The 17923-nt window shown below is 45.9% G+C and overlaps 1 protein-coding gene across 4 annotated transcripts in view; it reads right to left on the reverse strand.

The window, feature by feature from the left end:
* The window catches only part of LOC116945890 (zinc finger protein ZFPM2-like), a 204134-nt gene that overhangs the window by 103887 nt on the left and 82324 nt on the right, over positions 1-17923 (reverse strand). For all 4 annotated transcript variants that reach the window (XM_032960545.2, XM_032960542.2, XM_032960543.2 and 1 more), the window contains one exon: positions 1594-1739. In XM_032960545.2, coding sequence (XP_032816436.2) covers positions 1594-1739 — 146 coding nt within the window. The remainder of the gene's footprint in view (positions 1-1593; positions 1740-17923) is intronic.

The raw sequence follows: 17923 nt of genomic DNA on the forward strand, positions 1-17923 counted from the left end.
CGGGGGCCCTTAGAGACTTGCCCAGTATCTCAACAACCACGCCAGGAGATTTAAAAGGTGACCTCTGGATTGCAAGTCCAGTGTGATAACCATTACACCGCGGCTACAGCGCCCCGCCCCCCCTCCGCCCCCCCCCCCCAATTGACTCTGCCTTAAATGAGGACCCAGTGTGGCACATAAAAACATCGGCAGTGGAGAGACAAAGGCGGATGGGCGTGGTACCGATCCCATTGAACGTCATGCACTGTGCAAGCCATAAAGGTGCTCGCTAACAGCGCGTGCTCCAACTGCCCAACAGACTAAACGGGGCATCTTTGATGCTTTCAAAACTAAGCTGTATGGCCGGTAGCAGCTGCCCTCCAGAAACGATACACAGGATAGAGGCTTGAACCAATCACGGAGAAGATTTGCGCTGCTAAAACACAACAAGATCTCAGTGGGGAGTATTGGTGCTGCATCTACTAACCACCTTGGTTTTCTAGCCCATAGCATGAGTTTGTGGTCCATAGGTACCCTCCGTTGTTCCATTCAGCCTTGAAGTGCAACGCCGAACATCCCCTGGCCAGCTAGGCAGTACTCAGCAGCCACCAAACCTGCTTATTTGCTGAGATCTGATGAGATTATTGATGAGTTTATACGCTATGTGCCGTGCACAGTGTGTCACTGCAAGGCAGAGATGGCCAAATACATTCATATTACAAATTACTGGATTAAATGTAACCAGAAACAAATGACCAATTTCACCGTATCTCAAGCAATTCTGATACAAATTACCAATTAGTTTGAGGTATGCAATTTAGATACCAATTAAAAATTACAACTGTAATGAATTTACACAATTTAAATAAAATGTAATTTAGATAATTCCCATGTTTGATATTTCACTCCGTCGTTCTGTATGTGGGAGCGCTGGGCAGCTAAAATTCGGCATGTTGGCACAGTAGGGGGCACAGCTGGTGTGCATCTGCCAGTCATCTCAGTCGGTCAAGCCATGGCAACTTCGGTGTGTTCCGAGACCTCCTGCCAGCAGCGAGCTTTCGACACTTCACGTGGCCATGGTCACGTCACTGCCACTTAGTGGTGGATGGCAGGTGTTGTTGTTGAGTGAGTGAGTGTGTGAGTGAGTGTGTGAGTGAGCGTGTAAGTGAATAAGCATGTGAGCGAGTGGTGAGGAGCAGGTAGTGTAGCGGTTAGCGCGCTGTGCTATGAACCCGGCGACCCGAGTTCGAGTCCTGATCACGACAGATACCAGTGACGATTATTCTAACCGGTCCGGAGCCTCCCCTAGATCGACTCAGCGTGACGTGAATAATAAATAACAAAAATAAATTAAGTGTAATAAAAATAAAATTCCAGCAAACACCGTTTGTGCTCCCTCAAAATGAGTACTCGATGTGATGTGTAAACATCGTCACTAATGAGACAAAGGTGGTCGGGCTTGGTGCTGGCCACCTACCCCCTCGTGTACCGTGCCAACCTTCATAGCTTGCTGCTCGCTAACAGCACTCGCCCCAACAATTTGTCCAGGCTACACGGGAGACCTTTGTCTTTGAGTCAGTGAGTGAGCACGCGAGTGAGGAACAGTGATCCCACCTCCATGCCGCTGTGCGGAGACCCAGGGCTGGGTGGGCCCCTGGCGGAGCGGCGTGGGTAGGGGCCCCATGTAACCCCGGCCTGCAGGGCGATGCGGGTTCTCACCCCTCGCCTATCCGAGTCCAACTCCCCCATCTCCAGCTCGCCTGCGCACACACACACGCACGGGCAACCGGCGGTCACGCGGTGAGCAACAGTTGCATCGTCTCTTTCGCCAATTAAATTAAGAAGAATAATAATAAAACATAATAATTCACGGCCTACTATCTGTAAGCGACCCGGTTTGCGAGTCGGGAAAATCGTAACTTCCACGGTCGGCCTGGGCCCCTACTCTCCACACCGTCATGGGGAATATTGAACATACTTCACCACACTGGTCAGGTATCACTCGTGACTTTGATTTCGTGGCCGGGAATCAAAGTCCCGTCGCAGGTTTCATAGCGCAGAATGTTAACCAATTCCTCCACCACTCCACCGAATTTCATCATAGGGGTAAATCGTTTGTGTCCCAGTCCGCTTGACCTGGTGGGGGTTGTGGCAGCAGCATGTTGAGTAGTGGCGGTCCAGACCTCCCTTTCCCTGGCGACAGACTACACTATATACTACACGACTATACACTACACACTACATTACTATACACTACTCTACACTGTACACTACACGACTGTACATTACACTACTATACACTACTACACTACATTACTATACACTATATACTACTATACACAGACTATAGCTCTTCCTGGGGAATTCCCAGGCGTTCCCAGGCCATAGGGGTAATGTAAAGTATATTGTTATAATCATAACGATAATAATAATTATCATCTTCATATTGAAACAACATCAACATCCTCATGGTAAGTATACTGACCGTCTTCATCACCGTCATCAAATAAAACAATCATCATCTTGCTGGCAACAACCATCATCATTGACATTGTAAACAATTAAACAATCATGAGCATGAACACGAATGAACATATAAGCAATATCGTGAGCATATTGATGAAAGCATCATCATACACATCGATAATAGGCTACTAAAAATATAGTTAATGTCATCACAACAATAACATGGAATCACCATCATGATCATCGTCAAACCGATTTCATCTTCACAAGCATCATTACAATCAGGGTTTTTGTAAATGTGATCACAGGAAGAGCAACGCACATCATTGTCACAAACGTCATACATCGTGAACCGTCTTATATCGGGTGGCAACCAGGATTCAATATGCCACCAATGCAACGAGTCGAATCTCTCTCTATTCGGGTGACGGAATTGCAATGGACGCATCCTCAGTGTCGAGCTGTATAGAAGCAGTTGCAATTGTAATCGGTGAGGTTAAGTGTAAATGTTTTTATCTTGAATACAGTTTCCTTTGGTTAGCATCTACAATACGTTTTCCTCAACATAATTTTCGAGTGAAGGATCTAATAGCCATACCAAATCTATACCGAAATATAAACCGCATTTACAATTCACAACCAGCGTGCCTTTAAACATATACCCCTACATGGTGTGCATATCTAAGAATTTAAGATTTTTTTTATTATAAAATACTATCACCACATCTTAAAGACAACACACTATAGTGATTAACTAGAAATATATAATATTATCCTGCACATGTTTACAGAGAAGTCTCTCGGGACTCGCCTAGGTAAATGTGATCAGTAGCAGCTAGAGGCTGCCAAACGCAACCGAGAAGGAGTGCTGATGGCCACGGTACATGCTGTGCCCTGCATAAGCCTTAACAGGTGCTCGCAGACAAAGTTTGCCCACAGCAGCCCATAAGCCTACACAAAAGCAGGATCTTGCATGAGTGTACATTGGAATAATTATTTATTTGTACAACATATTTGAATGACACGTTACCTTGATCATAAATCTATTTCATGTCATTTCCAAAAGGAGAAACAGCGAACAGGTGCTGGTTTAGATAAATATTTGATAACAAAAAAAAACATATCAAACACTTTATCTGGAAAGTGTATGAGGTGGGGAGGGAGTGGATATGAGGCCACAATGTTGGTAAGCAGCTTGCATAAAACGCTATCTGCGGAGAATGATACAAAATAAAAATACAATCTTCGCAATGAAAATCATAGAAACTCAGTGCGAGGTGAGAAAAAAAAAGAGAAATGAAAAGCAAGCTATTGTAGAACGGAGGAATGCTTTTTTTTTTAACCTCGCTTCCTTTCGCAAATATTTCCATTCCTTGCAGCCTTCGCCGGCACGCATGCATTTGTCAGCCACAACCCATGAGCGGCGTCGCGATTCAAATACTTCAGGAGACGATGGAAGCCGCCGTGGGTGCGCACCAGCACCAGCGCGGGCAATCGGGACCAGGCTGCGGTGCACCGCGCCGCCCTTCAACGTTGATCTGTACGTTCGCGGTGGACTGTCACCCAAAGGGTTAATGGAAAGCTGGCGGTAACATGACAGCAGATTTGTGTTTGTGTGCAGCACAGGAGTCGCAGCAGCAACCCACACACGCGGGCGGGCGGGCGGGCGGGCGGGCGGGCGAGAGGCATGGGCTCAACCCGCACACCGGCAAGAAAGGAGGCGACCGTTTATCAATCCAATTATCGTCATAATTGTGTCGGTGGCTGGCGTTCATCAAAATGTGCCGACGACGGCAGATATGGGTAATGAACCGATTTGTGGCCGGACAAAAACTTCCAATTTCTCCGTCACGTACCGGCCCTTTTTCGCAACCAATTCCTGCGGCCACCTCTGTACCCAACGCATAAACATGCACCCACGCACACGCACCCACATGCGACACCGTGCCCATGCGCCACCTCCACAACCCGTCAGCGGCAACCACTACTCTTCCTCCTGGAAAGACCCTGCCCTCCAAGTCCATCTGCTTATCTGACACGTGTGCTGATAGGGAACACTGTTCTGTGTGCAGCTTTGACTTCTGCTCCTGTGAACATTCGCAAGCTCCCATACACAGTTCTTTTTTTTTGTATGCTCTGCCCCAGTCTCAAGTTGGCCCAACTGTGCATCCAACAGATTACCCATTTATTTTCAGATTTTTTTGCCGAGTTGGGTTGAATAATTAATTTCCGACGCGAATTGGAGGCATCGCGTGAACTGGGCAGGACATGTAGCTTGAAGATGCGATGGCCCAGTGGTCGAGACTCATGATGGAGTAGCGGCCAAAGCAGCGAACACGCCCGTGATGGCGCGACGAATTCAGCTCGTGCGCAGGAGCTCGGTGGTTGCATCGTAGGACTGAGAGCGATTGCAATGGCTTGGAGGTCCCTTCATTGAGCAGTGGATATATCAAGGTCTACGAAGATTAGGATCTGTTTAATCACAGAACGACGTGTAGCTCGGTTGAAGATCAGGACTTAAAAAAGCATCGAGTTCCAATAACCTCATTATTCATTTGAGGTCAATTAAATGAGTCTAGTGGGGCTTCAACCGCCAACAGGCACTGCCATTGGAATATGGAATTTCCACTACCAACTGGCTCAAAATATCCAAGTAGACGAATGCTGCCTCATGAGCATTTGAGCTTTGGAACACTAACTCGACAAGAATGAATTGGTTAAATAAGTGTGCGCCCTTGTCTAATCAATGCGCCAATGCTTCAAATGCAAACTCATAAGCACCGGCACTATGACCACTTTTGTTTTCCCACAAAGTGGTACTGATTTTATTGACTCTGGAGGGATGATGATGGTAGGCTATGTTAACCACCAACATGGGATTTGAAGTCATAGCCTTTTGATTGAGAGCTGAACATTCAATACATAGCACCATCTGGCCAGATTAACAATGGCACAAATGACACTGACACAATGACAGAGACGCATAATGACCAACTATGTGTGATGTATACTCTTTATGTGTACCCAGGCACTGCTGTTGTCAATGAGATATGTGGTAATTACCGCTATCATAAAAGCCACTTAAAATATTTGCAGTGTATTTCCTCTGCAAAATAAAATACCCATTGGCCAAGCGTGATATGTAGATATGTGATGTTGCCTCGACTGTGCGTGTGAATGTGTGCACGGTATAGTGTTGGTTAGCACGCTCTCTGCTATTCACCAGGCGACCCGAGTTTGATTTCCCACTCACAGCCTGCACCAATGGCGACTATCGAAACCAGTCCTGGGCCTCCTCTAGGTGGACTCAGCCTTAATTGAGTACCTGATACCAGTGTGTAAACATTGACAATCGACAAATAAAGGCAACCAGGCATGGTACTGGCTACCATCCACTCATGCAATATTTGTAATCAATAGGTGCTATTCAACAGCACTTGCCCAATAGTTTGTGTAGGCTGTATGTGGATTATCTTAAAACATATATAGCCACATAGAAGCAAAATAACACAGTAATGGAAGTTATGCCAAAGCGGTTTAGCTGTGAGATTCACTATTTTTAAGATGCTAATATGTCCACTAGTGCCATCTTTACATAACAAAAACATCCTTTGTCATCAATCACTGAATAGAGGTGGTCAGGGGGCCAGGTGGGATCAGGGGTCACAGCGCTTGAGCTGCCACTGCCGAGCTCTACTCGTGCTTAAACCGCGTCATCAAGTGTACGAAGTTGATGGTCTCAGCCCAGTCAGCAAATACAGCAAAATAAACCATTGAATTCTAACTTGAACGAAAAAAACACCACGTGGTTTTAACTGCCATGCGATGGAGAACTCTCTTCGTCGCAGGCAATGTGGGAGAGCGCAGTGCCCCTAGTGGGGATAAGAGGTCGTCCGAAATTATCTCAGAAGTAGTTCTGTAATATTGCCTTATGTGGGCCACTCTTCAGCACATTGTAATGCACTGCTCTGCAAGCATGCCAGATGGATATGTTTTGCCCGATGACATGACGCCGAAAAAGCGGAACTTGAAGAAAATTGTTAAAAAGGTCACATTTTTTTATATAAAAAAATATCCGCTGAATATAATCTAGTTATTTTATACCAGATTATGCACATTTAAATCACACCTATATCAAAGGTCAAATATGGCATTTGCTGCAGAATTAATGAACACGTTAATTAAGTAATGAATTACAGTAATTAAAAAGTTGATGAATGGACAGCCACCTGAAAGATTGAATCGTAAAGGAATGAACGCATGCGTGGGAAGATAAGATAATGAATAGGCACACACAATGCATACATTCATGCATGTGCAGCCAAAATGGTGGTTGTTTCGCTGACATCGGTGAGGACGGCCAACTCGTACACACGGGCGGAGAGGATGTTGCGGGGCCTTTAAACAGCTTGGCCCCGACATTCCCTCCCCACTCACCACAACCACACGGACGGCCGGTACTGTTTCGGCTAGTCCAGGCATTATGAAGCAGCGATGGTCCTAGCAATGCTCGCAATCCCGATCCAAGCTACTGGCCCCTATGCCCTGCTATTCGACCAACTGCTGGCTCCTATAGAAGGTAAAGGTGCAGTCCCGCGATTGGTTATTCTAGAAAAGCCACAAAGGGAGCTCCAGAAAAGCCCTTCCAGAGGCTTTTTGTCATATCTTCCATTTGGAAGAGGACTCACGTTTTACCCAACTACACACGACCTACATATGGAACAACGGTGGTGTGCCACTTCATACTGCTGGGTAGACAGAGACACGAGCGAGAGGGGGAGGAGGGGGGTGGGGATTTTAAGAAACTTGCCAATTGTTTCAACTGCTACGCTGGGGAAATTGAACCGGCGACCTCTGGATGACAAGTCCAGTGTGCTGATCGTTACATCGCGGCAGCATCTCTCGTTCCAATAATGATCAACGAATAAACTTGTGTTCCCACGCCTCTTAAACGATACCCTGTAGACCACAAAGGGAAGCAGATGTCGGTGATCACCTATTGAGAGCATAATTACTCGCATATGGGTGCGGCCAAGGCAACGTAACTCCATTCGCTTATGTCTCCCCAGTACTGAAATTCACAGACCATGCCGGTCAGTCACTCATATTAGGTTTCACGGTTGGGAACATTGAACTTTCTACACAGAAGTCGCAGGTTAGACCCAGCAGTGTGCATCGGCACGTCATGGTTAGTAGATTGGCAGACCGGATATGGTGGGATATAATGTGGACACTCAGATCTCTTTTAAGGCATCTGAGACCAGCATGGAAGAGTAGGCCAACATACCCTGCAGAGTTTTTTTCTTTCTGGGGTGCCCTTTTGTGGAGACCCTTCTGTCAGCAGTGGCGTAAGAAAGTAATTGCCGGGCTTTATCGTCACCTTCGCTATGTTACGGTCACAATACATTGTTCAGTCATCTGTTGATAATCTTTGACAATACCGAGCTGCTGTGTTAAGAAGTAAAAAAAAAATGTACCATTCATTTGCCCCCTCAGCGTTCTGATGATGTATTTATTTATTCTTTCAAACGGGGCTTTACGCTTTTGACACATTGGAGGTCACCGAACGAGTGAGGAGTGAGTGAGTAATTGAACAAGGACTGCTCTAGACCAGCGCAAGCTGCTTCGGGCAATGCCGTACAAACAAAGTGGCAAGGGGCTGCCGTTCATTCCCCATGGGACAGAGGAGGTGAAACACCCCTGAGATCTGTGGCACATCCGCCAGCTAACTGGTGCAGGCCATTAATTGTCGCAATTTATTTCGCACGCATGTTAAGTGCGGAGAGCACCATATTTTCGTTGGGGAAGGAGGATGTTTGGTAAATTTGTCTCATGGTGTTTCCGACTGTGTTAAATTGAAGTTTGTAAAAATAAAAATAAAGACAACGCATTTAAAAGTGTGCCTTTTTGCGTGCGATTGATTAGTGCTTGTTGTTTTCTTCGCAGTTTAGCATTTTCTTTTCAAACTGACGAATCGCGCATTGTAAGTTTACATCGCGTGACATTAATGAGCTGGAAAAATGAAAAGGCAGAGCATTTCCAGGGCCTAAACAATACAAAAAAAATGTTCATTTCCTCTGCTTGACCAAATGCAACAGCGACACTGCAATGTTGAACAAAACCGACACACAGGTGAACATTAAGAACGCGCGCGAAAAAAAAACCCCCAAGGTGAATTTCATTTTTGCATGCCGCATAAACGCAAGGAATTTTCAAAGGCGCATGTTTATTCCTGCATATTGCACGAGAGAAACAGAGAGCGAGTGAGCGAGAGAGACAGAGAGAGAGAAGAAAAAGGAGGGAAGCGAATAATAATAATAATAAAGTCAGGTCTTGTGATCTCGGGAGGTATGCCTGCCTGTCACACCGGCTATGATAAGCAGCCGAGTTCTGACCTCTCCGCGTGCAACCTCTGTCCAAAACGCACATCTCACGCCGCCGCTCTGGCACATTCAATCTCGCTCCGCAACGACATCTTGGTCGCTGATAAAGAGCGAGGTTGTGTACACAAGGTGCGCGCGCGCACGCACGCAAACACACGCGCGCGCCCGCTCTCGCGTACACACGCGAGCCCGCGCGTTCACGCTCGCGCTCGCACACGGGGCCGGCGCTCGCACAGCGGCGCGCCCGCCCGCCCGCCCGCCCGCCCGCCTTCAATCGCTCCCAAGATTTTTCCCGGCGACACGAAGCAAGAAATGACATCTTTGCCTCCGATAAGCCAGGTTCCCCGATCCCACCGAATAATTGGGTCTAATTTCAATTTCGCCACAGACCGATAGCCGCTGAGCCCTCCAAAAAAATGGGTTTGTTTGATGTGGCACCGCGGAAAGCATGCGGCCTCCGCTGGGGAAAACGCCTCTTGTCTTGAACGCTTTGTGACGGAGAGCTGACATGAATTATCAAATAATGAACTGCGGGCGGAGGCAGAATGCGACGCGTGATTGAATGTGCAAGCTTGCTTAAATGCTTCGGCGAGCCCTGAACTCTGTTCCAATTTCAAAAAAAGTCACGTTGGTAGTTTATCAGCATACACAGTGTGCGCCCTTGTTAATCAACAGATGCTATGACCAGAAGAATCAATGGTAATCAGTAAATTTCAATTTCAGATAAAACCATAAAGCCCATTTTGAATTCTGTGATTGGCATTTACCTTTGCTGGCCCTGAATATTGAACAAAACAAATTAACGTCGCATAGTAACTATGGCACATTGTCACGCCAACAGCCAGCATTATATCCGTTTTTATGTTTTCCAAATGATTACTGCATAGGTAAGACATTACTCATTCATATTGATAATCTTGTACAGCATTCTTTATGAACCAAAATCACATTGCTATTATTATACCACGTTATATTATAGTATAAGTTATGTTTGTTATTATTAATGTTTATCATTGTAAATGTTTTATATTATATTATAAGTTATGTTTATTATTAATGTTTATTATTGTAAATGCTACAATGTAATGTTTTCCATAAGATATTCAAATGTTCAATGGCATTTTATGGCCTTAAAATAGATAATTTAATACACGTTAAATACTGAATGTTTTTAAGTCCAGCATTGTATAACCTAATAAGCGTTAATGTCTCCCTACTCAAGCAAGTTCAAGAAGATAATCATCTCTCCTGTAGATCCTGAGCTTGTGGTGGAAATTCCACATGCCTATGGCAAAGACAATGAGATTTTAAAACGATCAAATATTTCACTACAATCCTGTGCCTATACTATAATGCAGTCAGAACATATACACCGAATGACTCTCAAATCAACGAAGCGTGTCCAATACATTGTACCGACTCTACATTCGCTTGGGTGGCATTGACCTGCATAGTTTTCACTCACAGACTTTACATTTTGCCGAATTTAAATCCCAGAGTCCCACATAGCCCCATCATCCCCGTGGGGGAGAGGGAGTGGGTGTGGGGGGTCAATAAAATGAGAAACATTTTGTGGCAAGTCAGCTACCGTCACCCAATGTGAAGGAACGGCGTCCGCCAAGGCAAATGTTGAATTTCCACCACTGACTGCCGGTAGAGGTGACAACCGCGCCATTCGCTGCTCATTTGAGCGAGGAGATGCGTTGACACTAACGTATTAAACGTCGGTGTGTTTTGTGCAAAGATCAGGCTATTCTAATACTACGCCCCCCCCCTCCCCTTGAAGCCTCTTGTTATGATCCAGGTTATATGTTGAAGGGGTCTCCATGATAACCCCCCATAGCAGCAACTCACACCCTTCAATTTAAAGCAAATACGAAGTCACGGAAATGCATGTCCACTTGTTTAACCTGTACACTTTCTGTCCGTCAAGACGGCTCTGCAATACGAGGGAGAGTCGAATGCACCGGCCTCTTCGGAGAGTTTGTGACAACTGAATTCCACCCTGGCAAAAATAATAGAGCCGTCCATATCTGGCAACTTGCAATCATGCGGAGGGCAGTTGCACAGTGGTCACATATGGGGCACTTAAATTACGTGCAGTGTCTACTGTACGCTTTGTATTGTCTCACAGGTTCATGAATTAAAACGTGCAAATTCAAAGCGGGTCCAGCTCAGGCGAGTGTTAGGGTAGCGTTCCACTCTCGACAGCTCCCTCCAGCGGAAGCCCTTGTGCCAACAGTGGCGTTTGCAGGCCATTGCAGGGCTGCACCTTTGCTGGTTGAACTGAAACGGCATTGAAAACTCCACATTCCTTTTGACGTGGGCCAGTCATTTTCTGGCAAATTGCCCGACGATGCTGGATGTAATTACCAGCGAACACGTCGTACTCAAAAAATGTAAATGTTGTGGATTCACTCTTCAACACACCGGTGGGCAAAAGCAGCGAACTATTTGTCTTTTGTCAACGTGACACTTTTTTTTTAGAGATTGGCCGTGTCGGGTAGTGGAGGATCGCGACACATTTATAAATAACGCGATCTAACTCAAAAACCTTTATTATTATTAATAATATTGGTCGCGAAAGCCTACGTGTTAAAAAGGACAGCAAAATGTTGACGTTCGTATTCTTGGGTCTTTCGGCCTAGTCACGTAGATAGGTTCAAGAAAAATGACTTTACCGAAAGAACCAAGAATATGAATTGCTGCAGTCACGAAAGCTTTGGAGTCAAGATTTAATGTAGACATTCCAGAAAAGAAAAAAACACGGTCCTTATTTTAGCAACCTCCCGAGGAATCGCTACTGTGATGATGACGATGATGGGTCCGACTTCCTCCCGGACCGGCATTTGAACACGCGACCTTCCGATTGTGAGGCGCGCACTCGAACCACATCGCCTCGCGACTTGCTGGCTTCACCTTGCTCTTAAGACTTTTTGAACATTCCCCATGCATGAAATCATCAAAGCTGTGCACACAGTCATTGGCATTAGCCCGTGCACCTTATTTTTTTTTGTTGCATGGGCTCCTTTAAATGCCGCTCTGTCGTCGCCCAATCACAACCATGTCGAGATCGGCCAACGCTATCTGCATGCAAACACCCGACAAAATAATCCTACGGGTGCCGCCGCATTCAGCAGATTACGGTGCATGAAATGGGGGGGGGGGCGGGGTGCGTTAATAACTTCCAGTGCCTCCACCCACCCAAGTTCTCCATTCTCCGGCCCGAAGCCGCGTTTCTGCAGGAATCTGGGACCGGTAATAGAAGACCGCTTCAACTCCCACCCTCCGAAACCCGAGTAGACGCGTGGTATTAAACAGCAGCCGGGGCCGATAGCATCGCCCGGCGCTCCCTCTCTGCCTACACACGCTGTCCTCTCCGCTCTCTCGCTCCCCGCGTTTGCCTCTCGCTGCATCTCTCCGCCCGTGCTACTTCCACCGGCATCTCTTTCCCGTTCTTTGCGTCCGCGCCGTCGTCTAATTTCCACTTCTTGTACGTAAGAAGTTCAACGTATGTTGAACTTCTTTCGCACCGTACGTAGCCGGCCGTGCTAAGCGGAGGTGCGGGGGAAAGGACAACAAGCTATGGGTCTCTGTGTGAATCTGAGTCTATCTCTCTCTCTCTGTGGGAGCGTCTGGGTCTCTGTGTGCATCTATGCGTCTCTCTCTCTGTGGGAGCATCTGGGTCTCCGTGTGAATCTATGGGTCTCTGTGTGAGTCTATGTATGTATGTTAAACTTTTTTCGCACCGTACGTAGCCAACCGTGCTAATCGGAGGTTCTGGTTTAGCCCCCGGCGCCACGCGTGCCGTGCGGTCAAAGTCCGACGCCGGACTTAGTTTTTAAAGTATCCTTTTGCAGAAAGGAAGACACTCGCGGGAAGGATTGCACCACACAAAAGGGTGTTGTTTCATAAGCATACCACCCGTGGGCCCATGCACGTCGTGAGAATAAGTGACAGAAAATGAATACAGTACTACTTATAGTATTTATTACAGCCTACATTGCTGTATAATTTACAGTTAATGTGAAGCATGAATAGCGGCAGCAACAGCAGGGCAAGATCGTGGGTGATTCCTGTAGCTCAGCTGGCCATTGTGCACTTCCATTGGCTATGTTTTACAGAATATAGAACGTGCATTCCAATAACACATCCTTGGCTCGCCAGCTGCACTGAGACCAAAATATCCCAGCTTCTATATTTGATGACCACATTTTGTAAACAAACACAAGGCTGTTATTAAACAGCTATTCACGACAATACGGGTACACCGTACGATAACGACAGGCTCGTCTGACATTCTGTCCAGCTTCAACCCGGTAATTTTCTGAACACTTGTAATTTACTCGATTGAGTATTTGTGCCCAAACTTGCAATGGAGTTGGTGGGGGGGGGAGTAGCTCATCTCCGTTTATTGGCACCTAGACAGTGGTGGAAATTCCTCATTCCCTAAAAAGGGATACCACGTGTTTGTCCTGCGATGTATGCCGAGTAAACTAAAACTATAAACTGAGCTATTTTTATTTTACCAGGTAAGTCCCATTTAGAGCTATGTAGCTCTTTTTTTCAGAAGCAACCTTGCCACAAATGATAGCTCAACGTAAGTGGCTTATCGTGTGGAAATGTATAGCAGCCAAATACTCAGAACGCATGCTGGTTCTAAATGTGGAGGGGCAAACCGTGAGGACCCGGAGAAAAATCCACGCGAACACGGGGAGAACACGCAAACTCCAAATATACAGGAGCAGGCGTCAGGCGTAGGGAACGAACGCACGACCTCCTGCATACCAGACGAGGAAGATTCCGTCTCGCCACTGCGGCGTCCTCAAGGGAAGGGGGGAATTGGACGAAACTTCGTGGTCGATATTCGCAACGTTTCACAGCAACAACAGCCGCAGTTTACCGTTAAGTGATGTCACCATGGTGCTCATGCCAGGCTAGGTGTACAATGAGTAGAACCAGGTGGTATGAGTTGACCGACTGAGATGACTGGCAGATGCACCATCTGTGCTCCCCACTGTGCCAGCAACTTGCTGAATATTATCCGTCCAGCGAATGTCATCAACTTCCCAGTAGCATCATTCACGAGCATCCTCTCAAGCTTTCTTTCACTCTTCATTTACTCCCAGTCTCGTTAAGCGTATCAAAATTTGTAATATTAACACGGACTTAGCGGTGATGATACGGCACACGCATCTCACTTCCACGTTGACCCTGTGATCTCGTCACTGCTTCTGGGCTAATCCCAGCTGTGACCATGTATAATATAAAGATAAAGCTCCTTTTAAAAATAAAATCACTTTTCATTCAGCAGAGTACAGGCCACACCAGGACAAATGCTTTCAAGAAGGCCTATGAACTGATGGACCAAGATATCATTGTACATTGACATGGCGAGACTCACCTTTGTCCGTTTATTATTGTATTACCCACAATCCACCACAACAGCGCATAACAATTTCATTCTAATCATGTAATATCTCACAAGTTATTTTTTTTTTTCCATCTGTGCTGTGTGTTCCCCAGCATGCTCAGTGAAATGTCGAGCATCGTGCCAAACAACGCCGCGAAACAATCCGAAAAACGCATTGGAGAGCTACGCAGCGGCACAACTGCAAAAAAAATGTACACAGTAGAGTCATGTAGGTCGGTTAGAAAACGTATACTTTGGCCTGCTTGGGGAAATATACTGATCGAGCAGCCTGCCAGCTCTGGTTATAAGCTCTGCGCTGTCTCCCAGTGCTTCGCCTGGTATGCAGGAGGTCGCAGGTTTGATTCTGACCCCGACGCCTGCTGTGTATTTAGAGCTTGGTGGTTTCTCTCCCCGTGGTCGCGTGGATTTTTTTTTGCCAGGTCCTCCAGTTTTTCCCTCCACATTCAGAAACATGCGTTTAGAGCATTTGACTGCCATACATTTCAACGTGATGAGCCACTTCGTTGAGCCATCGTTTGTGGCCTCAGTGGGCCTTACCTGGTAAAATAAATAAAAAATAGTTTTAGACAGTTTCAACTTGCCATGGAAACTAGGCATCTTTCCGTCTCTGCACAGCCATGCCTATCTCCCAACTACCCAGCCCCCTTCCTTCCCCCACCAATGCCCCCTCACTCTCCCAATCCAGGGCCCCCATCCCCCAACTCCTCTCTCTCTCTCTCTGTGCCAGAGCCCCACTCACTGATACACTGCCTCTTTGCGGATCACGGAGATAGCGATCTCTCCTTTTCAAGCTGCCCTCAATGCAGCCTTATTGTGCATAGATGTCCCATAAGGTACATTGAAAGTGGCACACTGGCGCTGCTCTGAATGATCTAAACAGTCGGTACAGTATTAGGCGCTATCATCACTGCTCACGTCATAAATTACGGTGACAGGAAACTTTTGTTACAAAGAGATGGCCTAAAAAAAGCCAGCAGTGTTAATTAAATCTGCATGCGATGTAATTGTATGTGTATCCCTTTATTTGCCATCCCCTATTGTGTCTATCCCAGGTCTCCCTTGCGGATCATTACGGCAGCTGGTTCTTATGTGAGTCTGGATCAAGTGTATTTCTGTGTCATGCACGCGATATGCAAGGTTGTGAGTTCAAATCCTACTAAGGGGTGCAGTCACCCCATAATTCCGCTGTGATTAATACATTGAGTACCACTCCAAAGGAAATCAATGGGTTTGTCAAATGGATAGACTGGCCCTGACCATGGGAATATGGAATTTACACCGATGGCTCAAGCCAACTAACAAAGATAAGCACTGCCCCATTGTTAATTTCAGCAGGCAGATCCTTTGACTTGACCTGGGACACAAATGACCGTGTGTACACGTTGTGTACACACGGATTAAATTACATATATAAGAACATTGTGTCACTATGGAAACACGTAAAAAATAAATATTAAATTAAAGCTAAGCTCTGGTAATAATAAATGGATAAATTGTGATTTATTCCGAGCGTCTCGAAACCATAAATCACAGTTATCTCCCAAGGTGATCATGGTCATCAATCTTACAGCACAATCTCCATTATCACTGTCGCCAGAATACAATGCGTTCTCTCTCCGAAGGGCTGCGTGCATGCGTGTTCCCTTAAGCCTGCGCTGCAGATACCGTGCAAAATCTCATCTGCGAAATATAAACGTGCAGCCACAGAGGTCCCTGTAAGAGCAGAGTCTCTGCGGTCCCAAGGGACTCTCTTGTTCCGCTCCTGATGTTGAGTTGGGAACACACATTCACTATCTTTGAAGTACTTCCAATACAATCTGATGGCCCAAGGCCAAACTTTCATACATCTCTGCTGGGCTGCACGTGCGTCTGTGTCGACGTATTATTCCCACGGGCACGGGGTATTGCGCCTTTTTGTCACGACGTCACAAAAGTCAACCTTCGCTCCGTTGGGGGGAGTCTCTCCTTCTCCTCCAACGAGGGTCTGGAACTCTCGCACCGCCAGCCATCTGTGCTGTTGACTCCCTGTTCGAGCTCAGTTCCACGCTTCAAGGCCTTTCCGGTCACCCTTTTTCCTGCGATGGACTGCCCCTTACCCTTTTGTTATTTCGGTAAAGTCACGTAGGTATAAAATGAAATAAATTAAATTAAATCACACCGTGATTTAATTTAAAAAGAACATTTATTGCTGTGATTTTCCCACCTGATGATGAATGCTTGTGTTGCAATCGAAACGTCGTGATTTAACTTATTTTATTTTATACCTACGTGACTTTACCGAAAGAACCAAAGAGTATGGATACCTGCAGTCACGAAAACTTCAAATCTAGATTGGACTGTCCCTTCTCACCATAAATCAGTATTGTGCAGCTCCTCCAGATGGGATTGCATTTTGACACTATACAAAATTACATGCATTATATTGTCTTGCATTGTCAATGGTTATTATTATAGCAATGATAATGTAATTTACTTATTCATCCAGGATAGCTAAACTGTGTCTTTGGATGCTTTTTCAGGAGGGTCCTGCTGCATCGATGCGATTTTAAGATGTTTTCAGCCAATTCATGACGAGTGTTTATCAGACAAGTGAGAGGGAACCGGAGCAATATTATCAACATACAGCTGGAAACAGATGGTAATCAGTCCACTTGGTGTCCCGCCTTCTCCTGGTGAGCCAGGGCAGTGCACCTTGACACGCGTTAGAAGAGAGTTTCTCAACATTTGTGCTATCCACCAACCCTCGCTGCTTCCAAAGTGTTGGATTGCAGGCCACGTGCGTAGCTGCCTATGCCCGGATATTGATGCTCAGCATGGTTGTGCACGCTTGTAGTCCAGTGCTTTTAAGGAGGGGTTGATGGATCACGCAGAGATCATGCATGCTGTGAGATTTCCAACCTACTGTGAGATTTGCAACCTGCTGGGATGCGTGGTAACTAAGAGATGGCAGCACAGCAAGTAGGTTTGTAACTTTGTCTCCAAGCGCCTTAAATTAAATCTCATCTTAACCATTCCTATGCCCTGCCACAGTCTAGCCAAGGGGACCGCCAGACGCAGCACCAGCCAACATGGATTTAATATGGACATTCTGGTTTCCGACTAAAATTTGTAAAAAGTTAAGAGGTAAAGATCCCAATCCAGGATCCTTCTTTATAAATATATTAGCTTTACTACCCGGCTTTTCCCGAGACTTGGATTCTTGTTTTGGATAAATACTCCTGTTGTTGTGGAGTGACTCATGCAGCCAGCTATGGCTCTAGTGTTTGGTGTTACATGTTATTTATGTAGTTTATTGTTAAGAATTCGGTCACAGTCCCTATGATCACTGTTACATTTCATTTATGGCTTTATTTTGGTGATTTCGAAAAGTTTTTTGGTTTGGCCATGTTTTTTTGTTTATTGTAGCACAGAGTTAGACTGATGGCCTTAATCTTAGTTGTCTTGTGGTTGTTGTTGTTGTTTGACTTGCATCCCACTGGGATTTTTGCACACAGCATTGGTGTACGGTTTTCTGTTTGCACAGTCGTGTAGTCACTTTAAGATGTTTTCTTGTTCATGTTTTTGTTTTTTGTTTGTTGCGGTTGCACCCGATTCAAGAGCCGAATGGCTCACAAGGCTATGCCAAATAAATGGAACTAAATGGAACTACACGGCCTACACG

The sequence above is a fragment of the Petromyzon marinus genome, chromosome 25, assembly GCF_048934315.1.
Source record: "Petromyzon marinus isolate PM22_M1 ecotype Great Lakes invasive population chromosome 25, UKy_Petmar_22M1.pri1.0, whole genome shotgun sequence".
Taxonomy (NCBI): Eukaryota; Metazoa; Chordata; class Hyperoartia; order Petromyzontiformes; family Petromyzontidae; genus Petromyzon; species Petromyzon marinus.